At 42.0% G+C, this 27,660-nt stretch overlaps 1 protein-coding gene across 8 annotated transcripts in view; it reads left to right on the top strand.

Annotated features, from left to right (window-relative positions):
- Positions 1-27,660, top strand: part of LOC132396621 (protein WWC2-like) — a 248,051-nt gene that overhangs the window by 134,772 nt on the left and 85,619 nt on the right. For 7 of the 8 annotated variants that reach the window (XM_059974319.1, XM_059974317.1, XM_059974320.1 and 4 more), the window contains 3 exons: positions 4,191-4,394; positions 16,130-16,206; positions 21,914-21,993. In XM_059974319.1, the coding sequence (XP_059830302.1) occupies positions 4,191-4,394; positions 16,130-16,206; positions 21,914-21,993 (361 nt within the window). Of the gene's footprint in view, positions 1-4,190; positions 4,395-8,007; positions 8,328-16,129; positions 16,207-21,913; positions 21,994-27,660 lie in introns of those variants that run through there. The other variant, XM_059974325.1, reaches the window with a different exon arrangement.

Below are 27,660 nucleotides of genomic sequence, written 5' to 3' on the forward strand. Positions count from 1 at the left end.
GATGGGAGGAGTTGGACACAGCCGGTGACTGAAGCTCTTTCCCAGGTTTAACGTTAGTGACCAAGAACACATACAGTTCATCGTTTTCTGCCCCTCAATCCACTAACTGTAACCAACTATGTCAGCATGAGCCAAAGACAGTGGACAGTAGGGCACTGAGGAGTGCGGTGGGTCAGAGGGATCTGGGAATCCAGATCTAGAATTCCTTGAAAGTGGCAGTGCAGGTACAATAGAGAGACTTTTGGCATACTGGCCTTCATATATTGAAGTATTGTACAGGAGTCAAGATGTTATGTTGAAGTTGTATGAGACATTGTTGAGGCTAAATTTGGAGTATTGTCTGCAGTTCTGGTCACCTACTTACAGGAGAAAATATCAATAAGATTGAAAGAGTACAGATAAAATTTACAAGGATGTTGCCATGACTTGAGGATGAGATATATAGGGAAAGGTTGAACAGGTTTGGACTTCATTCCCTGGAACATTGGGGAATGAGGGGAAACATGCTACAGTATACTAAGTTATAAGGGGTATAGATAAGGTTAATGAAAGCAGCTTTTTCCACTGAGGTTGGGTGCGACTAGAATTAGAGATTGTAAGTTAAGGGTGAGAGGTGAAATATTTAAGGGGAACCTGACAGGGAACACCTTCACTCAGAGGGTGGTGTGAGTGTGGAATGAGCTACCAGCATAAGTAGCTGGTACATTTGACAAAGTTAATCATCATGTATCTTTTTATTATGTGTGGGGGTTTAAGGAATGGAGGGGCACACCACATGCCACATGCCAACAACATTTTTGTGTCTGCCGTCTTGGGCACACGTGCCATAGGTTCCTCACCTCTTCTAGAGATAAAGCGAGGTTTGATTAAACTATTAAGAGTGAACAGTTCAATTTACCATAGGAATTAGCATTTAGGCTCTCTACTGCCATGTTTAATTTTCTTCATTTGCACAGAGTTAATCCTAGGGATTTTGGGAATCTATGTAAATAGATGCCATTAAATTAAATTGGACACACTGGTAAAATTTCATAAATCTACAAGATGCAGGGTTGATTTCAGGATTTATTTCCTTCCACATTCTGAGCCAAGCTGGTTGTATTTTTATCAGCAGTTAAATCATTTTACCTTTAAAGAGAAATTACAATTTTGTAAAAAGAAAGCAAGTGCAATAGTCCTACTATTGACTAAAGCCTCAAGTTTGTAGAAGGATGCAGGCAAGACCACTGCTAAGGATGAAGACCTTCTGCCTTTTCTTATATGCTATTAGACTTAGCAATAAGCTTTAACAAAATTGTTGTCTTCATATTTTCAGCTTTGAGATCAGATTTACAATGGCTTGTTTTTAATATTAATCTTCTGTTTAAAATCTGGCTTGAATGAGTTCAAATAGTGTCCAGTTACATGGAGTTGCGTAAAATGACTGAACATTTGATATGCATATTCTTTCCTATTTTTCTGGGAGACTGCATTTCATATGTGATATATGCAGATTTAACACAACTAGGCTTGTCTCATCTGATGACCACTGAACTGTGATTCGTGGGTTGTGAACACTGTGAGTCCTTATGTCTCAGATTAAACCCTCTAATTCTCCTGACGGCTAAACTAATTAAATCATTTAGGAGCTGAGCCATACAGATGAAGAAGTGGCCAGGTTGTGCCTCTCTGACTGAGCACAGTTAGATGCCAGTGAGGGGGAACCAGTGGTTTACATTAAGAAGAGAACAAATGACGTTTCTGCAGCTTCTTTCACAAGGAAGTGCATCTGTGTGCACATACGGACTTGTTTATGTTGCAACCCCCATAGCCCACTCCTTGGTTGCATTCACGTATGATGGGTTGTCCAGGGAGGGGGGTGGCATCTCTGGTGAAGGGGCTTGTCGTATCCAACAGCCATGTTGTCCGTTCACACAGTTTGGTTTGTATCTCCTTTAACTCTCCTTTATCTTAGTATCATCAACAAATCTGAAAATGTTGTATTTGATCCCCTTGGCCAGCATGTTAACTCGTGAAAATACATAATGCTTAGCTGGGGTTTAAGCACTGATCCCTGTGATACACCCTAGTCTCATAGCCTGCCAAACTTAGAAGGACCCATTTTCTCTATCTCTTCCTCCAGCTCTAAATCCATGCTGGTATATTACCTCCAATTCTACATGATTTAACCATATTTATTTATTTATTGATTGATTGATTGATTGATTGATTGATTGATTGCAAGATACAGTGCAGAACAGGCCCTTCCAGCCCACCAAGCTGCACCACCTAGCAACCAACCGATTTAACCCTAGTTTAATCACAGGACAATTTAAAATGATAGTTTAACCTACTAACTGGTACGTGCTTGGACTGTGGGAGGAAACTGCAGCAACCGGAGGAAACCCACATGCACACAAGAAGGAAGTGCTACCTTATCTACAGAAGACACTGGAACTGAACTCGGAACTCCGATGCCGCAAGATGTAATGGTGTCACACTAACCTCTGCTCTACCATGGCACCCCTTCATCAAGCTCTTGTGTGCGATCTAATGGAAAGAGGTCTGAAAATCCTAATTGAACATATCGACTCGTTTCTTCTCATCTCTTCAGTCATTTGCATCCTCAAAGAATTTCACTAAACTTGCCATGCATGATTTTTTCCATAAATCTATGCTAACTCAATTATAATATTTTTTCTAAGTGTATTGCTGTTATAATAAGTGTATGAAATACCTTTCTTAAGTAGGAGTAGCTAAATACAATGGTTGCATGGACTTAATGAGCTGAAGGACCTATTTTTATGCTATGTGTTCTGAGACCTTGTGTCTATGAATTTCAGCAGTTTCCCAGTTACTGAAATCAGGCTAAAGTGTAGAAGTTCCCCATTTTCTCTGATCCTCTTTTCTTAAATAGCAGGGTTGCATTTGCCGCTCCCTGTTCATTTTTGTCAGTATTGAACTCTAAGAGCATTATGTTGTTCTATGTTCGGTGTTCTGAAGCTTTGGTTCTAGATGGACCAACTGATAAATGAGACCAGTAGTTCAGAAAAATGGAAGGTTATGGGCTGTGCGGGAGTGAAGGGTTAGATCGATCATGGTGTAAGTTAAAAGGTCAGCACAACATCGTGGGCTGAAGGGCCTGTACTGTGCTGTACCATCCGATGTTCCAAATTTGAATTGGGAAATCAATTCCTCCTCTCTCCTCAATGGAAGCACCCAGTTCAAATAGGTAGATCTTTATTCATCCCAGAGGAAATTACAGTGTCACAGTAGCATTACAAGTGCACAGATATACAAAATATCAGAAGAGAAGTAGAAAGAATAAGTTACCACAAACAGTCTAACGGGGGGGGGGGGGGGGGTTCATCACTTCCCTGGCTATAGGTTGACTCATTATAGAGCCTAATGGCCGAGGTTAAGAATTACTTCACATACCACTCTTTGGAGCAGACAGCTGTCTTAGTCTGTTACTGAAAGTGCTTCTCTGTTCAGCCAAGGTGGCATGCAGAGGGTGAGAAACATTGTTCAGAATTGCCTGGATTTTCCATAGGGACCTTTGTTCTACCGCAGCCTCCTGTGTGTCCAGTTTGACTCTGATAACAGAGCCAGCCTTTCTAATCAGTTTATTGAGCCTGTTGGCATCATTGCCCCAGCACACCATGGTACAGAAGATTGTACTTGACACAACATATTCTATATTGTATATTCTTGAAAGAGGTTTGCAAAGAATAATCATTCTGTTGTCGGCAATGGTAATTCTGAAATCATGAGCAAAAATGGACTAAATGCAGACTCCCCAGGTTACAAATAATTTGACTTACAGATATGGCCTAACAGATCTCTTCTATAGTTTTAAAGCATTTTTCAAGCTAGTAATAATAACATGATTTATGGGCCCCTTTAATGACTGCATACTGTATCCTGGATTGGTTTAATTTTGAGTAGTGTAGGGTGACTATTCAATGAAATGAAAGAATTATAGCAAGTGGACGTAAAATGGTCTGATGCGGATTACTATAGAAAATGAATGCTGAAATCGGCTCATAGACTGTTCTCAGGAATGGAGCCCCTACATAACCTGGGGGCTCCCTGTACTCAGAAATTGTGAATTCAAATAACAGAAATAGTAGGAAGATCCACAACTCCCCAACAAGCCTGATTTAGCTGAAGTAATTTTTAAAAGAGCATGGTTTTTTTTTCCCTTTCAGAAACCACACAGTTAGAGGACCCACGGGCGCAATGGAGGAAAGAGCAGGAGCGGATGCTGAAGGATTACTTGATGGTGGCTCAGGACGCTCTCAACACACAGAAAGAACTCTACCACGTCAAGGAGCAAAGGTTAACTCTAGCCATCGACGAATATGTGCGCCTCAATGATGTCTGGAAGGACAAGACCAGTTCGCGGACCAGTTGTAAGTATCGAGGGAATGTGCTGAGTGGGCATTTCCTTACCTTTCAGAAAGTTATGAAATCCCTGACTCATTAGCAATACAGGCTGCAGTGCTTGTGATAGAGTTTCAGTGAAGTGAAAGAATGTTTGGAATTATCTGTCGAGGGGAGGATTCTCTCCTAACTCTGCTGCCAAGTAGCTCTGGATAAACAGCATACACATTCACACAATGTAGTTTACAGTGTTATACAGTGACAAATCCTCTACATTGTTTCGTCAAACTTGATGACACTGCAATAAGACTTGTTGGAGACCACAGCTATTTGCAACATTTATTGTATATTCACAACTGATGTTCTGAACTGCATTAAGACTCTTGCCTTTTGGTTATATTGGAGTGGGCCCCATCAGCAGATAACTGTGAATCCCTATACATGTCTGTGTATACCGAATTAATTTGAGATTTCTGGTCATTATCTTGAGCTATGGGAGAAATGGTTAATTGGATGTATTACCTAACTATGTGAGACAGAAATGCAACTCGGTGGCTATTTTATTAGGTACACCTGCTCGTTTATAGAAATACCTAATCAGCCAATCATGTGGCAGCAACTCAGTGCATAAAAGCATGCAGGCATGGTCAAGAGATTCAGACCTAACATCAGAATGGGGAAAAACTGTGATCTAAGTGACATTGAACAGGGAATGATTGTTGGTGCCAGATGGGGTGGTTTGAGTATCTCAGAAACTGCTGCTCTCTTGGGGTTTTCACACACGACAGTCTCTAGAGTTTATAGAGGGTGGTGCAAAAAACAAAAAAAAATCCAATGAGCATCAGTTTTGTGGGTGAAAATACCTTGTTAATGAGAGAGGTCAAGGGAAAATGACCAGACTGGTTCAAGCTGAGGGGAAGACAACAGTAACTCAAATAAATGCACATTACAAAAGTGGTGTGCAGAAGAGAATCTCTGAAATCACAACACACTGAATCTTGAAGGGAAGGGCAACAGCCGCAGAAGATTATGTACATAAGCTGAGTGGCCACTTTATTAGGTATAGGAGGTATATATTAAAGAGGCCACTGAATGTGTTTTTTTATATTAAGAGACTGTGTGATGATTTAAGTAAGTGTGCAATGTCACAAAAATGTTTAAGATAAAGTCTTCATTGAACATTACGGTATATGTAAAATTTAAGGATTTGTACTGAGTTACAAATCTGTGCTGGGATAAGATGAATCTAATTTTAAAAGACCACATAGACCTGCAGATACGGTTCCCACTTTAGAGGCCTCTCTAGGCTCAGCCAACAGTACTGTGGAAATGGGATCACCTCAAGAACTGAAAGGTTGCCCTCCCTCTCGAGGACAGTTCAGTGTGGGCATGAAGTATTGACCTTGCCAGTGACACAAGTATAAAATGAATAAAAGTGATAGAAGACATGCACTTTGGGTTTCTACAGGGTATTGGGGCTTTTTGCTAAATTGTTCTGAGAGGCAAAGTTACAAGAAATTAAACCAACAGATCCTGTTATTCAGGTAAGACACCAAAATAATTGAAGTTAACAGCAACAAGGCTGTAGTGATGTCATAATTTACTCAAAGCACCACTACACTGAGCACGGTTCCTCACAAGGTGAGCTGGTTCGACACAGTATATAGATGGAGGTGAGGTAATGCTACTGAATTATGCATAATGGTTAGCGTAACGCTATTACTGTGCTAGTTGAATTTATAATTCAATTCCGCTGTTGTCTGTAAGGAGTTTTATGTTCTCCCCATGACCGTGTGGGTTTCCACCAGATGCTATGATGTCCATAGACCATAAGACATCGGAGCAGGATTAGGCCACTCAGATCATCAAGCTTACTCTGCATTCATCCCGCATTTCAAAGTCATGTTTGGCTTTGGAATGCCAAAGTCAGTTCTTCCGTCTCTGCCACATCTGGTCTCAAGATGAGGCTTTTATACCAGAACTAATCAGATGTCCTCCTTCATCAAAGAAAGGGACTTCCCTTAATCCACCATCACACTACCCTCACCCTTATCTCTTCCATTTTGTACACGTCTGCTCACACTGCATTCTTCCGTCGATACGCCAGAGATAGAGTTTCTCTTGCCCTCATTTACCACCCCACTGGCCTCTTCATCCAGCACATGATTCTCCATAACTTCCACCATTTCCAACGGGACCCCACCACGAAGCACATCTCTCCCTCCCTCCCCACTTTCTTCTTTGTGCAGGGATTGCACCCTACACGACTCCCTTGTCCACCCATCCCTCTCCACTGATCTCCCTCCTGGCACTTATCCTTGCAAGCCAAGTGCCATACCTGCCTCTACACCTCCTCCCTCACTACCATTCAGTGTCCCAACAGTCCTTCCATGTGAGGCAACACTTCATCTGCAAGTCTGTTGGGATCAGCTACTGGATCTGGTGCTCCCAGTGTGGCCTCCTGTATATTGGTGAAACTTGACATAGGTTGGGAGACTGCTTTGCCAAGTACTTACGCTCTGTCTGCCAGAAGAAGTGGGATCTCCCACTGGCCACCCATTTCAAATCCACTTACCATTTCCATTCCATCATGTCAGTCCATGGCCTCCTCCACTGCCGTGATGAGGCCACACTCAGGCTGGAGGAGCAACACCTCATATTCCATCTGGGTAGCATCTGGTAGCATGAACATCGATATCTCAAACTTCTGATAATTGCTCCCGCATTTCACAAATAGATAGATTATTTGACTGTCACTGCTTCCTCCTTCTGCAACAAATGGTTGGAAGTGATTGTTTTCTGTCAATATTGTAATTTAGTGCATTTGATCATTGGTGCCCTTTGCAAATAGTCTCTGTCTGTGGTTAGGAACATGATGTTGGCCTTTATCGCAAGGGGTAGTATAAAAATCATGTTCATGGTACAATTAAATTGAGATGGCAGTCAAGATGACACCAAGCTATGATCTCCATCATGCCGTGGCTCAGACTTTTATTTTGTGTTGTAGGGAGAAATGGGGCTCAAACCATAAGACCATAAAACATAGGAGCAGAATGAGGCCATTCAGGCCATCGAAACTGTACTGCCATTTCATCATGCTGATCCCAGATCCCATTCAACCCCATACACCTGCCTTCTCACCATATCCTTTGATGCCCTGACCGATCAGGAAACTATCAACTTCCATCTTAAATATACCCACAGACTTGGCCTCCTGCCGCAATCTGCGGCAGAGCTTTGGTGCTTATTGTGTTTTGTTGTTGTTTTTTGTGTTGTTCTGTGACCTTGGCAGGTTTGCTATGTTTATGCCGGAATGTGTGGTGACACCTGTGGGCTGACCCAAGGACATCCTTAGGTTGTGTTGGTTGTAATTGCAAACGCTGCATTGCGTTGTATGATCAGATGTGCGTACATGTGATGAATAAATGAATCTGATTCTGAGTACTGCTTACAGCTTTGACCTCTTTAATTAAGGAAGATTGTGCTTCCTTTGGTGAGAATGTTATTTGATGTAGGGGTTGACGTATGAAGAAAGGTTGGGCTGGTTACGCCCACAATCATTGGAGTGCAGTAGAATGAAATGTGATCTGATTGAAATCTGTAAGGCTTTAAGATACATTGACAGGGTGAATACTGAGAGGATCGTTCCCCTACGAGGTTTGTCATTGCTGAAAAAGGGGAAGTCCACTTAAAACAGGAATGAAGGGGATTTTTATTCTCTCTCCGAGCAAGTCATTAATATTTGGAATTCTCCATCCCAAAGAACTATGGATGTAAAGTTATCAAATGGATTCATGACATAGACTGACAGACATTTAAACTGCAAGGATATCAAACGTCAGTGGGAGACAGTGGGGAAAATGGTGTTACCAAGAATCGATCAGCCATGATTGTATTGAACAGTGGTACAGGCTCAAGGCTCTGACTTACCTAGCCCTAGTTCTTTTCCTTGGTTAACATGGGTGAGTTGGGCCGAAGGGCCTATTTTTGTACTTTATAACCCTATGATTCTTACATGAGTGGCAATGAGATATTTTTTGAATTCTGTTAGATTGTATTGTTAAATGCCTTTGTAAGAAAAAAAACTTTTATTTTTATGTGCTGATATGAAGCTAATATGTAGGCATATGTCTTAACGACTGAGCATGCTACACAGAGAGTAGCCTATTAGAGATGTTGAATTGGCTCTGATAAAACTGCAATTGTATCTTTCATTTTGTAGCATAAACATTTACATTCATTTTCTCAAAAGAGCTTACACCTGTATCTGTTATTTTCCTCAACTGACTAGCCAGGAAGAGAGTTCAACCTTATCCAATAAGGCAGTACATAGATCTGTTGCCAGTTTATCTACAGACACACTTATAACTCCTCCAGAAACTCAGTGAGCTTTATCTGCTGGATGACAGTGATCAGCACAGAGCAGAAGTGCCAATTAAGAATGCTGTTCAGCTACCCTGGATGAAGGTGGGAGAAAATAGGCAGGGATTCTAGTCCATCTACGCTGAGGACACCAGTGAGTTCTGTATTAACTTCATTACATATCCAATGAGATTGCTTCCCGATTTTCATTTGGAAATGTCTAACAATCCTTCAAGGATGATGGAACTGTATCACACTGGAGAGTGAAAAAGATATTTTGGAAGACCTGGGAAGGAATCAATGGGAAAAAAAAGGAATACAAATTTGATTTGAACATTAATATTATACTAAAATACATTTGATGTAATGCACTACATGCAAGGCTTATTTTGTATTTACTGTAGTATATTTAGAATTGAACCAAAAACTAAGGTGCAATACAAAGATAACCAAGAATGTTTTATAATCGATTGTTGACAGAAAAATACTGAGTAAGATTAAGATAGAATCCCGATTGCTTCAAATACCATCAGTTTCTGTTCCTTCAGATGGTCTATGTAAAATGTGTTTTAATGCCTCCAGTTAGTAATAAAATCACTGCATTTCTTTCCATTAAGTGAACTGTTAACTCACTAAGGAGAAGGTGTGAGGATTCATTCTGAATCAAAGGCATCAAATTTATTATTTGCCATATCAAGCCATGCTCTGTGAATTTGTAACTCAGTCTCATAGAAACATAGAGATCTACAGCGCAATACAGGCCCTTCGGCCCACAATATTTTGCCAACCATGTAACCTACTCTAGAAGCTGCCTAGAATTTCCTGGCCGCATAGCCCTCTATTTTTCTAGGCTCTGTATACCTATCATTTTGAAGTTGAAAGTAATTCTATTATCGGTGCGTAAATGTCACCATATACTACCGTGAGATTCATTTTCTTGCAGGCATTCACAGTAGAACAAAGAAATACAATAGAATCAATGACATTCTTCACAAAAAGACTGACAAACAACCAATGAGCAGAAGAAGGCATATTTTGCAAATACAAAAAAACCAATAATAATAAACAAAACCAATAGTAATAAACAAGTAAATAAATAAATAAAACTGAGAACATGTGTTTTAGAGTCCTTGAAAGGGAGTGCATAGGTTCTGGAATCAGTTCAGTGTTGTGGTGAGTGGAGTTTTGCATGCTGATTCAGGAGCCCGATATTTGAAAGGTAATGACTGTTCCTGAACTTGCTGGTATGAGACCTGATGCTCCTGTACTTTGCAGCGAGAAGAGAGCTTAGCCTGGATTGTCGGCATCCTTGATGAATGACGCTACCTTCTTTTGGCAGTGCTTCTTGTAGATGTGCTCTGTGGTGGTGGTGGGGGGGGGGGGGGGTGGAGCGGTGGCTTTTCCTCTGATTGACGTTTGCTTTTTATTTCAGAGGAAAACCCATTGAATGTTGAGGGGACATAGCTGAGCTCTTGCTGCAGAAAGCACATGTTCATCACTTGTGTAGCTGGATAATTTCTTGTTACTTAGGAACCCAAACTAAAAGGATATCTGTGTATGGATACACATAAATGTGGACTGCTTCATTATTTGAAGAATTGTGAATAGAGTGAGCTTCACAGTCAATTCATTGCTCAAGATCATTGAAGAAACAGCCAATGGATTGCTACCTTGAGAGAACCTTGTAGAGATTTTCTATCTCTGCAGTGATTGGTCTCCAGCAACCTTGGGCATCTTTCTTAATGCAAGTATGATTCCCCTCTTCACCCTTCTCTCTTCTTAAATTCCCCATTCTGGTTCCCCTCTCACCGCTTCTCTTCTCACCTGTCCACCTCCTCCCTCTGGTGACCCTCTTCCTTCCTTTCTATCATGGCCTATTGTCCTCTTCTATCAGATCCCTGCTTCTTCAGCCTCTTACCTCTTCCACCTATCTCTTTCCAACTTCTTGCATCATCCATCCACCTTCACCCTCACCTGGTCTCGCCTATCACCTTCCAGCTTGAATTCCTCCCCCTCCACCTACTTTCTATTTTAGCTTCTGTCCCCTTCCTTTCCAGTCCTTATGAAGGATCTCAGCTAAAATGTTGTCTGTTTATTTCTTTCCATAGATGCTGCCTGAATTGCTGGGTTCCTCCAACACTTTGTATGTGTTGTTCACAATTTCAGAGTATCTTGCTCCTGATCCACACCCAATTTCAGTTTTATTAAAGCACCTTAATTCCATAGTCATAGAGTCATTTAGTTGTACAGCACAGCACAAAGGGGGAACCTTTGCGCCCCCCTCCCACATCCATACTGACTCTTATGCCCATCTACATTTACTTGCACTCGTTCGGTATCATTTATGCCTTGGCCTGGGTACTAGACTCTTCGACTAATGGAAATATCCCCTCTACATGTTACACATCACTTCTGATTTTCTTCATGAGATGAATCCATGACCACACTATGAATATTGGAAAGCGAACTGACTGCTGGGCAAATGCCTTTCTAGAAAAAAAGCTGTGCTGTTTTAATATGGAGGTCCATGTCACTTCACGTTTATGCTTTTGGCTGTTGCTCTGAAGAATAAACTGACCGGAGGTGAGCTTCAGACAATGGCAATTGAATACCACACATATTAAGTTGCAAGTTACCTTAGTGGTTCATTTTGACATCAATGAATATCCACATTCTCAGAATGGGAAGCAATATTAAAGAGGCAAGGTGGTCGGTGGACCCTTTTGTAAATAACTTTTTTATTCTATCACAAAATTCCCATGTTATAAAAAATTACGGCATAAGGAAAGTAATCCTTGTGATCATATTGGATAGATTACAATGGGGGTTTAACTAATCTGTCCTGATTGAACCTGTGGTATACATAGCCTTACAGAATTGAGTGGAATAGTTAGTAGATCAATTTCTGAAATATCCAGTCTCCATTCGTCAATTTAATTGACAAATAAAGTAATACCTGCCAGACCTATACATATTACTGAGGATTATTTAGCTGGTTTGCTGACTCTGGAAAATTAGCAATAAAATCTAGAGCAGTTCAGCTCTCCGCTGAACTTAAATCTCCTTGGGCAAAGTGTAATTTCTGTCTCAGGTATTGCATCCTAAAGTCATATCCACTCATTGTAAATCCAACAATTTAAAGCTAACTTGAAAGCTTTTAACTTTTGTCTGCTGATACTGATGACACTTAAAACTGCTCTCTACCCAAACACACAGTCAGCTTTGATATGACACATCTGCAGATCGCTCTCCTCGGCTACCATCCCGCCCCTACCCTCACAAAGTTTGTTTGGGATAATCCAGTAGGTAACTGATACTGACCAGGAAATTCTTGGAGAGATTCCTGGTGTCTGTTGATCACAGACTGCCAACTATAATTAGCCTGAAATCCTTCAGGCCAAGGGTGGGGAATAATCTGGCTCCACTTCTGATCACTATCATGCGATATGTGTGAAGGGGGATGTGCAGGTGAGAACATAGAACATATGGTTAATGCACATTGGAAGTCTGTCTTGACTATAGGTTTTCATTGTGTTTCTTTTTCTTTGCTTTGAATGCCCGCAAGAAATTGAATCTCAGGGAAGCATAGGGTGAGATATGTGTACTTTGATGATAAATTTACTTTGAGTGCAATGCACCTTCAAATCAGCTGCCAACAAGCAGGTCAGAAGATTAAAATTGCAATTAATGGTAATTCAAAAGAAATACCAAAGGAAGATCTGTGCCTCTTGAACTGTAGATTATATAAAGTTTGTTAATTCTGGGTGTATTTAAAAAATAAGGAAAATATACAGTTACTTATTTTAAATACAAGAGATTCTGCAGTTCCTGGAAGTCCAGAGCAACATACACATGATGTTTGATGAACTCAGCAGGTCAGGTAGCTTCTATGGGAATGACTAAACGCTCGACGTTTCGAGTCAAGTTCCTTCATCAGGACTGGAAAGGAAGGGGGAAGATGTGAGAATAAAATAGTTGCGGGGGGTGGGGGAAGAGGAAGGAGGACAAGCTAGAAATGATAGGTGAAGCTAGGGAGGGGGGAATGAAGAGGCTAGGAAGTGATAAAGGCAGAGGGTTGGAGAAGAAGGAATATGATAGGAGAGGAGAGTGGACCTTGGGGGAGAGGAAACCGGGGAGGGGGTGGATGATAGGCAGGTGAGGAGAAGAAGTAGGAGACCAGAGTGGGGAATAAAAGGAGATGGAAGGATGGAAGGGGGAGTGGAAAAGTTACCGAAAGGAGAAATGGATATTCATGCCATCAGGTTGGAAGCCATCTAGATGCAATATATGCTATTGCTCCTCCGCCATGAGAGTAGCTAATGGTGGCAGAAGAGGAGGCCATGGACTAACATCTCAGAAAGGGAATGGGGCTTAAAATGTTGGCCGTTGGAAATTCTGCTATTTGTGGATGGAGCGAAGGAAACCGGTGCACCCGGAGGGAACCGATAAGTTTACAGGGAGGACTATGCAAACTCCTTATCGATGATGTTGGAATTGAACTCCGACTCTGATGCCCTGAGTCTCACTGTAAGACCATCACGCTAACTGCTAAGCTACTGTGGCACCCCATTTGAAAATGCCTCGCATGAAAGACTCCCCATAAAATTGTGATTTGTGATTCTACCTTCTATAGCAATTGATAACTGGAAAATGTGTAACAGCAAGGAATGGGTAGCATAATCTGAACTCTTCTCCCAAGTGTGCTTGCATTTAATGATACTGATGTTTAGAATAATTTTTTAATCCAGTATTGCTGTAGATTCTGGGGTGATTCATCCCCTAGCACTGTTGCTACTGCTGCTGTTGCTATGGAGTGGGTTAATATCAACAACAACTCAAAGCTGAGCTCCCTGCTTTTACTACCAAGGGGCTCGATAAACCTAAACCTAAGAGCTTTTTCCTGCTGTTCTGTTTACCTTTTATTTTGATGTACTAATCTCGTGGGTGGGCTTCCAACATCTACATTTCATCAACTGCCCATCCCCATATTTGTGCAATTATACATAAACAAACCATAGGGTCAACACAGAGCCGTCTCTGTGAGTGTGCATATTTTTGGTTGCAAATACCAGTTAATATTCAGGCCATGAAAATCTTCTCAGGAATGTAGTTTGTACATTTACGTTGGCATTGGTATGTATAATGGGTGTGTTGCATAAACAGTATGTGATGATCTGCCAGATTAGCACACTGGTGATGAGGGTTAAAGTGTATTCCATTGTCTTGAATATCCACAACATATTATTTACAACTTCTGATCTTTAACACCTACATTTGTAAATTGTTTTTTGGGAATAATTCTTGTCATACTTAATGCTAATGGCTATGGAATATGAATGAACTGTGTCATGTAAGTATTCTGCTTTTCTCATATTACCACATGCTAGATTCTATTGCCAAGATTACAGTGTAGAACTTTAATGAAGTTTTTCTCAAGGCTGGTTTATACTTGTGTGTCGCATCTACGCAGTAGGTAACGTGTACCCTACACTGTACCTATGCCGTACCCTATGCTATAGGGTGACATGCACCTCTCCAGAAAAGTAACTCGTGTCGTGGCGACGCAGACCGCAACAACTGTGATTGGTCCACCTGGTAGCATCACATTTCCTCCTACGCATTGCCGGTTGCTTCTTCTCTGCCATGTCTGTAGGCTGTGGGTACACTGATGCGAAATAGATGAACCAAATTGTCAAATCTACCTGCTGACATGCGAAAATTTTTAAAATACATTTCCTCGTCCATGTCTCTCATGAAGAAACTCAACACAGTGGCATAGAAACCCCACTGCCAGCTAGTGTTTTGGCGCACGCCAATGCATGCTCGCTATGGCGTAGAGCGATGCAGAGGTGAAAATCGCTACAGTGTAGGCCACGGCATAGCCCGTATGCACGAGTATAAACCAGCCTTCATGGTGTCATCATGATTTCAGCACTAATTACAGAAAAGGAATGTAGGTAGGACCTCAGCGGAAATTACATACCTTCGTGTGAGACAATCCAGTTAAGCGGGATTAGATCCAAACCTGTCATTCGTAGAAAGGGACAATTTTTCCAAGGTCTGCTGTAAGCAGAAAACTGTTAGGGACATGTCAGGAATGGTCCTTACAATAAGATAATAAAACAAAGGAGCAAAATAGGACCACTCGGCCCATCAAGACAGCTCTACCATCCTTCGTGGTTGAGTCTTTATCATTTTCAACCCCGTTCTTCTGCCTTCTCCCCACAACCTTTGACTAACCTGACTAACCTATCAAACACTGCTCTAAATATACTCATTGATTTGGCCTGCACAGCTGTCTCTTGCAAAGGATTCCATAGATAGACCACCCTCTGACTAAAGACATTTTTCCTCATCTCTATTCTACATGGATGTCCTTCAAATCTGAGGCTGTGCCCTCTGGTCTTGTTCTCCCCCATTATAGGAGACATTCTCTCCACATTCACTCTATCCAGTCCTGATGAAGGGTCTTGGCCCGAAACATCGATAATGTTTCTCCCTATAGCTGTTGCCTGGCCTGCTGCGTTCCACCAGCATTTTGTGTGTGTTGCTTGAATTTCCAGCATCTGCATATTTCCTTGTGTTTGCCCTTCAGTATTCAATAGTTTTCAATGATAAACCCCCCCTCTTCTAAATTCCGGTGAGCATAGGACCAGGGTCATCAAATGCTCTTCATACATTAACCCTTTCATTCCTGGAATCATTCTCATGAGCATCCTTTGGATCTTCTCCAATCCCAGCGCATCCTTTCTTAGATAAGGGGCCCAAAATTGCTCACAACACTCAAAAGTGCGGTCTGACAAATGTCTTATAAAGGCTCAACATTACATCTTTGCTTTTGTATTCTAGTCCTTTCAAAATGAATGTTAACATTGCATTTTCCTTCCTTACCAACATGCAAATTAACCTCCAGGGAATCCTGCACTTGGACCCCGAAATCCCTCTGCACCTTTGATTTCCTTTCTTCTGCTTCCTTCCCTTCTTTAAAGAGCATATTGACATTTGCAATTTTCCTGTCCTCTGGAGCCATCCAGAAGCTAGTGATTCTTGAAAGATCATTACTAATGTTCTTCACTGGTATAATATCACATTCAGATACCTAAGATGTATATAAATGACATAGATAAAGGTGAAAAAAAGTTATCTTGTAACATAATGACACCAAATTGGATAAGAAAGAAAGGTGTATAGAAGTCATATGACGGCTGCTAGGGCACATAGATAGGTTAAGTGAATGAATGCTCCAATATGACTGAATATGGAACTGCCCGCTTTAGTGGTGGAGAAATGGAAACACCTATTATCTAAAGAGGGGGAAAACTCTGGTTGTTGTGCTTCAGTAAAATTTACTGACAATGTTAGGAATTCAGTGGCTAATTAATCTTCATTCTTCACTTTCCAGTGTTCTCAGGGTCTTCATCAAGCACTAAGTATGATCCTGATATCCTTAAGGCTGAAATAACAACCACGAAATTCCGGGTAAGAATAACAGATGCTAAGAGAATTTGATTCAGACAGAGGTACACTGAGAAGATGGAAAGCAGGTGTAACACCTGGTTTATTTTTAGTTTCTGTAGTTGATAGTTTGTAGGCATGAGTCCAGAAATGTTTAATTGTGTTCTTGACTTTTTAACCTGAGTGAATCTGTAGCTCCTCACAAAGATTTTCAACTCTTACCCAAAAGATTTATAACTTTCTGCAGGGAATGCCTTGGGCGAGTTTCTCATGTGATCCTCACCAAGCACTTTGCAATCATGATGCTGCCTAACCTGCTGAGTTCCTCTAACATTCTGCATGTGTTGCTTTGGGTTTTGAGCATCTGTGGAATCTCTTCTGTTTGGGAGTTACTCATGATTACCATGCAGATACTTTCGACCATAAAACCTAGGAGCAGAACTAGGCCATCCAGTGCATTGAACCTGCTCTGCCATTCCAGCATGGCTGATATATTATCCCTCTCAACCCCATTCTCCCATGTTCTCCCCGTAACCTTTCACACCCTGATTAATCAAGAATCTATCAGTCTCTCCCTTAAATATACCCAGTGACTTGACCTGCACAGCTGTCTGTGGCAAAGAATTCTACAGATTCGCCACCCTCTGGCAAAAGGAATTTTCCTCATCTCTGCCCTAAATGAATATCCCTCAGTTCTGAATCTCCTCCACTATAGGAAACATCCTCTCCACATCCACTCTATCCAGTCCTTTCAATACTTGATGTTTCAATGAGATCCCCCTCCTCTTTCTTCTAAACTCCAGTGAGTACTGATCCAGATCCATCAAATGTTACTCGCATGTTAACCCTTTCATTCCTGGGATAATTCTTGTGAACCTTTTCAGAGCTGGCACACCCTCTTTTAGATAGGGGGCCCAAATCTGCTTACCATACTCCAAGTGCAGTCTGACCAGTGCCTTATAAAGCCTCAGTATTGCTTCCTTGTTTTTCTATTCTAATCCTCTCAAAACGAATGCCAACATTGCATTTGCCTTCCTTACCACCAACAAAGTTGCAAGCTAACCTTCAGAGAATCCTACACAAGGACTCCCAAGTCCCTCTAAACCTCTGATTTGAATTTTCTCCCCATTTACGAAATAGTCTATGCCTCTATTCTTCCTGCCAAAGTGCATGACCGGGCACTTCCCAACATTATATTCCATTTGCCACTTCCTTTCTCATTTCCCGAATCTGTGAAGTCCTTCAGCAGGTACCTTGTGTCCTCAACACTACTTGCCCTTCCACCTATCTTCTATATCATCTGAAAACTTGGTCCAAAGCTATCAATTCCTTCATCCAAATCATTGACATATAACATGAAAGGAAGCAGGTCCCAACACTGCCCCTGTGGAACATCACTAGTCACCAGCAGACAACCAGAAAAGACTCCCTTTATTCTGACCCTTTGCCTCCTGCCAATCAGTGGATCTTCTAAATATTTTAGTACTCCAATAGCTCTTATTTTGTTAAGCAGCCTCCCTGCAACACCTTGTCAAAGGCCTGCTGAAAACCCAAACATACAAAATTCACTGCCTCTTCTTTGTCTATCCTGCCTATTATTTCCTCAAAGAATCCCAACAGAGTTGTCAAGAAAGATTTTCCTTTAAGAAAACCATGCTTATTTTGGCCTATTTTATCATGTGCCTCCAAGAACCCTGAAAGCTCATTCTTTAAAATAGGCTCCAACATCTTTCCCACCACTGATGTCACGTTACCTGGCCTATAATTTCCTTTTCTTCTGCCTCGCTCCCTTCTTAAAGAATGGAGTGACATTTGCAATTTTCCAGTCCTCAGAACTATTCCAGAATCTAGTGATACTTCAAAGATGATTACTAATGCCTCCACAATCTCTTCAGTCACCTCTTTTAGAATCCTGGAGTGTAGTCCATCTGGCCCTGGCATCCTACCTACTTCAGACTTTTCCATTTCCCAAGCACCTTGTCCTGTCCCTGACACTCCTGCATTTCTGTCCCTGGCACTCTCTTCTGTCCCTGACATTCTGCTTATATCTCCACAGTGAAGACTGAAGCAAAATACTTGTTAAGTTCCCCTGCCATTTCTTTACCCCTCATTACTACCACTCCAGCGTCATTACTAGCAGTCTGATATCCTCACTCATATCTTTCTCATTCCTTATATATTGGAATAACATTTTGTATCCTCTTTTATATTATTGGTTAGTTTACCTTCATATTCTATCTTTTCTCTCTTTATGGCTTTTTAGTTGCCTTCTGTTGGTTCTTTAAACCTTCCTAATCCCCCAACTTCCCACTAATTTTTACTATAGTATATTATATGCCCTCTCATTTGCTTTTATGCTGTCTTTGGCTTCCCTTATCAGCACAGTTGTCTTATCCTCCCTTTAGGGTACTTCAGTATATTTGGGTTGCATCTACCCTGTGACTTCCGAATTTTCCTGAGAAACACCAGTCTTCGTTGTTCTTCTGTTATTCCTACTGGTGTCCGCTTCCAATCAGCTTTGGCCAGCTCCTCTCTTATGCCTCCGGAATTCCCTTTACTCCACTGTAACACTGATACATCAGACTTTAGCTTCTCCTTCACAAACTGCAGAGTGATTTCTATCATACTGTGATCACTGCCTCCTAAGGCTCCTTTTACCTTAAACTTCCTAATCAAATCTGGGTCATTGCGTAACACCCAGTGCAGAATTGCCATTCCCTAATGGGCACGACAGGCTGCTCTAAAACGTCACCTCATAGGCATCCTTCATATTCCCCCTCTGGGTCCAGCACCTACCGAATTTTCCCAATCTACCTGCATATTGAAATCCCCCATGATTATCACAACATTGCCCTTTTGACATGCATTTTTCTATCTCCCATTAGAAATTGTAGCCCACATCCTGGCTTGTTTGGAGGCCTGTATATAACTCCCATCAGGGTCTTTTTAGCCTTGCAGTTTCTTAACTCTACCCACTTGGATTCTACATCTTCTAATCCTATATTGCGCTTTTCTAAGGATTTGATTTTACTTTTTACCAGTGGCCCGTTACTCTTTGAACTCATCTCACTGACTGCAATTTTGATCTGTCATTTGCCTGTCCTTCCTCATAGTCTCACTACACACTGCATCTAGTTGTATGCCAACTGCCCTGTCCTCAGCCCTATCACTGTAGTTCCTATCCCTATGCCAAATTAGTTTACACCCTCCCCAACAACTCTAGCAAACCCTCCCAGAAGAATATGGGGTGCCCTTGGGTTCAGGTGTAACCCATACTTTTTGTATAGGTCATACCTTTCCCGGAAGAGATCTAGAAATCTGAAACCCTGCCCCTGCACCAATTTTTTGGCCATACATTCATCTGGCAATCCATCCTATTCTGACCCTCACTTCAATGTGGCACAGGCTGCAATCCAGAGATTACTGCCATGGAGGTCCTGCTTTTTAGCTTTCTACCTAACTCCTTATATTCTCTCTTAAGAACCTCTTCCCTTGTCCTACCTATGTTGATGGCATCAATATGTACCATGACTTCTGGCTGTTCCCCTTCCCCCTTTGGTGTGCCGTGGACTCAGTCTGAGACATCCCTAACCTGACAACATACCATCCAGCGGTCTCATTCACTTCCACAGAACCTGCCTTATGATGGCATTCCCTATCACTACTGCACCCTCTTCCCCCTTCCCTTCTGAGCCACAGAGCCAGACTCACTGCCAGAGAGCAGCTTGCTATGGCTTCACCCTTGTAGGTAGATCCCCCACGACATTATCCAAAGTGGTATCTGTATTATTGAGGGGTATGGCCAGTGGTTGCTGTTCCCTTTCCCTTTCCCGACAGTCACCCAGGTACCTGCCTCCTGCAACTTAGGTGTGACTACCTCCTTATAGCTCCCATCTATCAACTCCTTATTTTCCTATATCAGCCGAAGGCCATCGAGCTGCAACTCCAGTTCCTTAACACGGTCTCAAACGAGCTGTAGCTTGAGCACTTAGTATATTTGTAGTTATTAGAGAAACTGGAGGTCTCCTAAGTTTACAATATCAAACACAAGGAACATACCACTACTTCTGGATCCATTCTCAGCACACTAGCTATGTACCAAAAGAAAAACAAAACTTACTAGAAAACTTTCTTACTAAGTGCCTGCATCTGTGCTTGTCCAAGCCTGTTGAGCCAAAGGAAGACCACTCTAACAGCCCCACAACACTCAGCTTACACCTCCTTTCTTTTCATTGGCCCTGTACTGATTGCTGCCCGCCGAGAAAAAAAACTGAAAAGTACCCGAGCTCCTTTTAAACCTTGCGCTGCGTTGCTAACAAAAGATCTCTTGTGCTGATTGCCACCCGCCCAGAAATGATCCAGACTTCAGAACTCTATCTCATAGAACTTGGAATTATAGAATTCTGGAATCATACAACAGAGAAAGGAGGGCTCATCTATCGCCTCCTATGAGGCCTATCTACACTAATCCCACTTGCCCGCATTAGGTTCATAATCCTCTGTGCCTTTCCTATCCATGTCCCTTTCTCCTGGCTCTTTAAACATTATCGTTCTATTTCCTAACCAGTGATAGCATTAGTCTGGTGAAAACAATCTTTACAACAGGAGATTAATTTACATATCTAGTCAAGCTATGAGTGAACAATAAACATTTGTTCATACTTAAGTGATACCCATAAATGAAGAGAGTGTACACCAGAAGATAGAACATTTTCACTGTTCTTAAAGCCATGTTCCCCTGGACAGGTGGCTTCTAACTAGGGGCTCAATTAACATTCGGATGCGTTATCCTGATGTTTGTGTGGGTGATATATTGATATATAGACTTACTTTTGTCAGTAGAGTCTTAGAGTCAGGAAGCATAAAAACAGGCCCAACTGGTGCATACCAATCATGACTACTATCCAAGCTCGCATTTGCCCCATAGCCTTCTAAACCTTCCCTCTCCAAGTACCTGTACAACCTTTTTAAAATTTGTTATTGTACCTGCCTCAACCACTTCCTCCAGCAGCTCGTTCTGTTTAAAAAAACACAAATTGCTCCTCAAGTTCCTACTAAATATTTCCCCTCTCAACTTACACCACCTTGTTCTTGATTTCCCAACCCTGCAAATGAAAATGCATTTACCCTATCTATGTCCCTCATGGTTTCATACAAAATAGAGAAGGTGTTTCGTTAGGTGAACCTCTGACATATTTAGGAACAGAACTATCTTGATCTGATGTGTTAACCCCTTCTGAGCTTGTGAAAGAAACTGCTTCTGTTCATAGCAGTGTCAGAGTAATGATGCAACCCTCTAGGAAGGAGGTCTAAGTTAAAACAATCTTTTCAAGAGGAAATTAATTTATATATCTTATCAAGCTATGAGTGTGCAATAAACAGCCCTTCACATTTAAGAGCTGCCTACAAATTAAGAGGATGTACACTTGTAAATAAAGCATTAGCACTGTCTTTCAACCCAAAAATGGGGGGGGGGGGTTATAAGGCAGTGTAGGAGGGACGGGTTAGATTGATTGTGGAATTGGTTTATGTAGGTCGACACAACATCATGGACTGAAGGGCCTGTACTATTCTAAAACCAGAAATTGCTGGAAGTCCTCATCAGTTCAGGGCACATCTTTAGGAAGTGAAACAGAGCTAAAGAAAAAGACCCTATGTCAGAACCGTCTAGATTGCCTGATGCACCCTATATTTTCACTGAACGATTTTAATTGTATTCCTGTTTTCCCAGGTAAACAAGCTGAAGAGAGAACTATCCCAGATGAAACAAGAACTGTTCTACAAAGAGCAAGGGTTTGAAACCCTTCAAGAGTAAGTTTCAGAAGCTGGGTTCAAAACAAATGATAGATATCGGGAAACTGGTCCTGTTGGCTAGGTGCTCCATGCGGCAGAATAATATAAAGTAGTTCAAATCCAGAATTCCCAGCTTGCAAATTACCATTAGGGAAGAGGCAAACTGATATCGCTTTAAAAGAAAGTCTTGTCATTTGAAGAAGTGGAGCAATTCCTTTCACCTAAAATGAAGCTGAAAATGGAAAGTAGAGAAATGTTAAGAGAGGCAGTAATGGCAGTCATTGGAGAAGTACGTCCCTCCTGTGTAAGAGACCAGGGAAAATTTAACTGTCTCTGGTGATTATCTCTTCAGCAATGTGTCCAACTGGATCTCCTCTCAGAATGCATGGTTCAGCTGCAAGAGCAGATGGACTCACTGAGGATAATACAAGTGGCAGGAATTGCGACAGACAGGAGTTTCAGGGAGATGGTCACACCAAAGGTTCAGTCAGATAGATGGGTGGCTATGCAGAATTCTCCTGTGGTTGGTCCCCTCTCAAACACATGCACTACTTTGGAATGCTTTTGTAGGGGGTGTGGGTGTGGCCTCTCAGCCAACTGATAGATCAGTGGCACTACGACTAGTCCAGTTGTACAGCAGGTTAGGTCAAGGACTAGGCAAGCAATGGCATAGTTATCTGGTCACTATGCCTCATAAAGGGTGCAGATAATTTGGAGTGGGTGCCTTTCCCAGAATGGAACTGTCAAATGCTAAAAGACAGAGCTTTAAGGCGAAAGGGGGAAGTTTAAAGGAGATCACCATGGAGTGTGGTGGATGCCTAGAATGGTTGCTAGGGGAGGTGGTGGAAGCGAATACAATAGGGAGCAGAGGGATATGGACAATGTGCAGGCAGATGCACGTTTAAATAGTGTCCTGGTCAGCACTGAGGTAGTGATCTGAAGGGACGGTTCCTGTGACCTACTGTTCTGTGTTCTACATAATGAAACTTAGGGAACAGGAACAGGAACAGGCTTAGTAGGTTAGCTCCACCATTACTCAATAATGTCACGATTGAGTTACTCAAAAATAGAGTATTGAAAAATACTTTTTTATGCTAATGAACCAAATCTAAGTTGTACATTTTAATTATTGTGTGTTTTCCCATTTAAAATTAATAAATTGTATTTTTCTTAGACTGTTCCCAAATCAAGGAAAAATTGGCATTGCAGTTGACCACCCCCATAAGAGAGTCACTTACTGAGATGATAAACACTCGTATTTAGTGTGTTTTCACTGTAGGTTTTGGCACTATGTTTGACATTTACAGATTGCAAACCTGTATTTGATTGACACTTAAAGGCCATTTTATTACGTACACTCTGTACAACTGCTCATCAGTGTAAATATCTAATCAGCCAATTGTGTGGCTGTATCTCAGGGCATAAAAGAAGACAGTTGTTATGCAGACCAAACATCAGAGTGGGGAAGCCATGTGAGCTAAGTGACTTTGATCATGGAATGATTGTTAATGCCAGATGGGGTGCGTTGAGTATCTCATAAACAGCTGGTCTCCTGGAATTTAATGCACAACAGTCTCTAGAGTTTATAGAGAATGGTGCAAAAAACAAAAAAAAACATCATGTGAGTGGCATTTCTGTGTCTTGTTAATGAGCGAGGTCAGAGGAGAATGGTCAGACCGAAGGTGACTGTAACTCAAGCAACCACATGTTACAACAATGGTGTCCAGAAGAGCATCTCTGAATGCAAAAGGTGTCAAACCTTGAAGTGGATGGGCTACAGCAGCAGAAGACCATGAACATACACTCAGTGGCCACTTTATTAGGTACCCCCTATGCCTAATAAATTTGCCACTGAGTGTATATTGAAGTGTAGAGTTCTGATCACTGATGCTTGTTAGCTGGGGTATTGTTGTGTTTACACTACCACTTTTGCTTTGAAGATCTAAAGCTGGATTTCACAACCTGGGGTCCACAGCCCCTCAGTTAATGGTAAGGGTCCATGGCATAAAAAAAAGGTTGGGAATCCCGGATCTAAAGTGTTGAGCTTCGCACATTGAAAGAAAGACTAGAATGAAGGTTGGCTCAACATATTATCCATCAGTGAAGATCCAATTTAAAACACTTCCTAAAAGAATACTTCCCATAAGGAACACCAAGTGCCTCTTGTACACATTACATCATGTTTACCACGGTTTCATTGGTGCACTGAAGCTTGGTCATTTCGAACTTTGAATGGTGTAAAACTGATTTGCATTCACTGTCCTGCAGTCTATTTGTAGTTAGAACAATGTAGCTAGTTACTAAAGATGTCCTCACAATTATAAAGAGGCTTATTAAATCCCTTGGAAGAATATGCAAACAACTTGCATCCAATGAATTACTTTTCAAAACCGTTGCTATTGTTAGTACTAACACATACAAAATGCTGGAGGAACTCAGTAAATCATGCAGCATTTATGGACAGGGACACCACAACAGGGACAGGGTTCCCCTTGTCCTCACCTACCACCCCACCAGCCTCCGGATCCAACACATTATCCTCCGCAACTTCCGCCACCTTCAATGGGACCCCACCACCCAGCATGTCTTTCCCTCCCTACCCCTCTCAGCTTTTCACAGGGATTGTTCCCTCCACGACTACCTGGTCCACACATCCCTCCCCACAGAACTTCCACCCGGCACTTATCCCTGTAAGCGCAAATGCTACACCTGTCCCCACACCTCCCCCCTTACCACCATTCCGGGCCCCAGACAGTCCTTCCAGGTGAGGCAACACTTCACCTGCGAGTCTGCTGGAGTCGTCTATTGCATCTGGTGCTTCTGGTGCGGCCTCCTCTACATCGACGAGACCCAACGCACATTGGGGGACTGCTTCATCGAGCACCTCCGCTCCATCCGTCACAATAGACAGGACCTCCCGGTTGCCACCCACTTCAACTCTACCTCTCATTCCCATCTAGATATGTCCATACATGGCCTCCTCTACTGCCATGATGAGGCCAAACTCAGGTTGGAGGAGCAACACCTCATCTGCCGCCTGGTGGTATGAACATTGAATTCTCCAATTTCTGGTAATTCCCTCCCCCTCCCCCCATCCTAGGTCCCTCTCTGCCCCTCTCCCCTTTCAACTCTGCTTTATCTCTGCAGTTCTTTCATGCTTATCCCTTCCCCCCTTTATCCTTCCTCTGGTTCTCCACCTGGTGCCTCTAGCCCTTCCCCCTCCCCTATCTCTATTACTGGGCTTCGGTCCGCTCTTCGCCCCCCATTACTGATGAAGGGTCTCGGCCCGAAACGTTGGCTACTCTTTTCTCACAGATGCTGCCTGACCTGCTGAGTTCTTCCAGCGTCATGTACGTATTCTTTGATGCACAGCATCTGCAGTTGTATTTTTGTGTATGGACAGGAGGTAGGGGAGGGAAAAGGAGCACAAACTAGAAGGTGAAAGGTTATTCTGGAGTTCCAGCATCTAGAAAATCTTTTATGTTTATAAGTTGCTATTATTAAGTAGGTAAATACACAGCTGTTTAGGGTATAACACTATCTGACAAGCAGCAATAATATTAATGACCAGATATTTCCTTTTGAGATTCCAAGTTGAAGGGAACTTTAACCTAACACAACATATTGATTTGTGACGGAGAGATGTTAGCGCTTCGAGCAAATGGATTTAACTGTAGCAGATGGATTTGAAAGCAGGGAAGCATGCAGGATAAAAAAAGAGAACTTTCTAAATAATGAAAATGTAGAAGCAATGGAGATTCAAAGGGGTCTATGCACAAAGGTCTGTAAATTGTCATACAGAATTACAGTACAGAATCAGAATTGGAATATTGAGCTTTCTATTTAGACAGCACATTCTTTGCCTCACATTCCTTGCAGCACAGCTTCACCAAATTTATACAGAACAAAATACCACAGATATCAGAAATCTGCAGAGAGCCTCATATAGCAGAGAATGAAAAGCAATTTCTGTTATTTGAGGGGAATTATCCAAATATTAGACCATGTTTTCGAGTGCGCTTTGACACATAGAAGTTCAGCACATCTGCCACAAGCAAAAAACGACACTTGAACTGATAATTTAAAATCTGAAATTGATGCACTTATGTTGATGGAGATTATCAAGGGAAATGTGGAAATAAAGTCAGAATTAAACAGTTGGCATCTCATTGAAAAGTGATTCAGGCTTAAGGGACCAAATGACTTGTTCCTCTTCCCATGCCTCTATTTTCCACTAACAAGAGAAAATCTGCAGATGCTGAAATTCCAAGCAACACACACAAAATGCTGGAGGAACTCAGAAGGCCAGGCAGCATCTATGGAAAAAAGTACAGTCGACAATTTGAGCTGAAACCCTTGGTAGACCTCCAAAATGTCGATTGTACTTTTTTCCATAGGTGCAGCCTGGCCTGCTGAGTTCATCCAGCATTTTGTGTGTGTTGCCCCTATTTTCTTGCGTTTCTTTCAACTGGGCCAGGAGAACAGGCAGGTAGGCCTGCTGCATTATGTATTATAAATCAAGTTCTTAAAGTTAACTGAGATTTAAGTTTGCTTGCATTAGAAATGCCCTTTATTTTTATTTGATTGTGCCTCTTTATCACCAGACTTCCTTGAAATGCTAGCGTCAGTGTATGACTAATGGCGCTAAGGCAAGTTGGTACTCTCGTCCCTGCCCTGTTTTTCTTGTCTTATCCTCCATTCCACTGAAGTGTACCACCCAGGCAGGAGAGTGCACCTAGATTCTATCCCCTGCTGTTCAAGTTCAAAGTGGCAAGTCTTTTGATTTGACTGGGTCTTATATGTTAAATGACTTTTCATTGTTTTGTTGCCAAAGAGGAGGTTCTGGGAAAATTGGCATTAAGGGTGAATTACTTAAAGTTTAGTCAGCCAGATTGCTTTTATGCCTCCTCAATAATGCAGTATTATGAGAAATAGTTTGCTTACTGACACTTTTGTCTGGAATCCAAAATATGTTTGGTCCATTGTCAACAAAATACCAGAAGAGAACAATGGGAAGTTGTATGAAACCCTTGGCAGGTCAGGTTTTGTTTTCTCTAATACACCTTGCACTGAAAGTTACTGTAAACAAGCAGGTTTGCATAGTTACATAGACTCCAGGCATTCCTGATGCACCAAAGCACTTCCTCCTTTCTGACATGCAAACTAATAGAAATGCTCAAATTTGTGCAGCACATAATACACATGTGGAGCCACTTTTATGGTATTTGTTCATATCTTCTGCCAGCATTCTTGGTTGGATCGTGCTTTGTCTCCCCCTTGACATATACTGCTGTGAGGTTGAGCACCAGATGTCTGAACTCCAGACAGCATCGCTCTTAGGATCTCAGAAACTGACAAGCCTCCCCACCAGGACAAGGTGATCCTCATAGAAGATGGCTGCAGGAGTGAATGGTCCCCAGTCGCGTTGCCACTGGGCCCTGACACCGATCTGTCAAGGCCTGTGAGTTGGCTGCCTGAGCAGCCGCTCCATGGTGAAGAAAATCACGCACAAGCATTCACCATTAAGGGAATCCACCCTGGCATTCCGGATTATGTCCCATGGCGATCAGCAAGTGGAGAAAGGAGCAGGATCCATGGTAACAACACACACAAAATGCTGGTGGAACACAGCAGGCCAGGCAGCATCTATAGGAGAAGCACTGTCGATGTTTTGGGCCGAGACCC

Source organism: Hypanus sabinus, chromosome 7, assembly GCF_030144855.1.
Source record: "Hypanus sabinus isolate sHypSab1 chromosome 7, sHypSab1.hap1, whole genome shotgun sequence".
Taxonomy (NCBI): domain Eukaryota; kingdom Metazoa; phylum Chordata; class Chondrichthyes; order Myliobatiformes; family Dasyatidae; genus Hypanus; species Hypanus sabinus.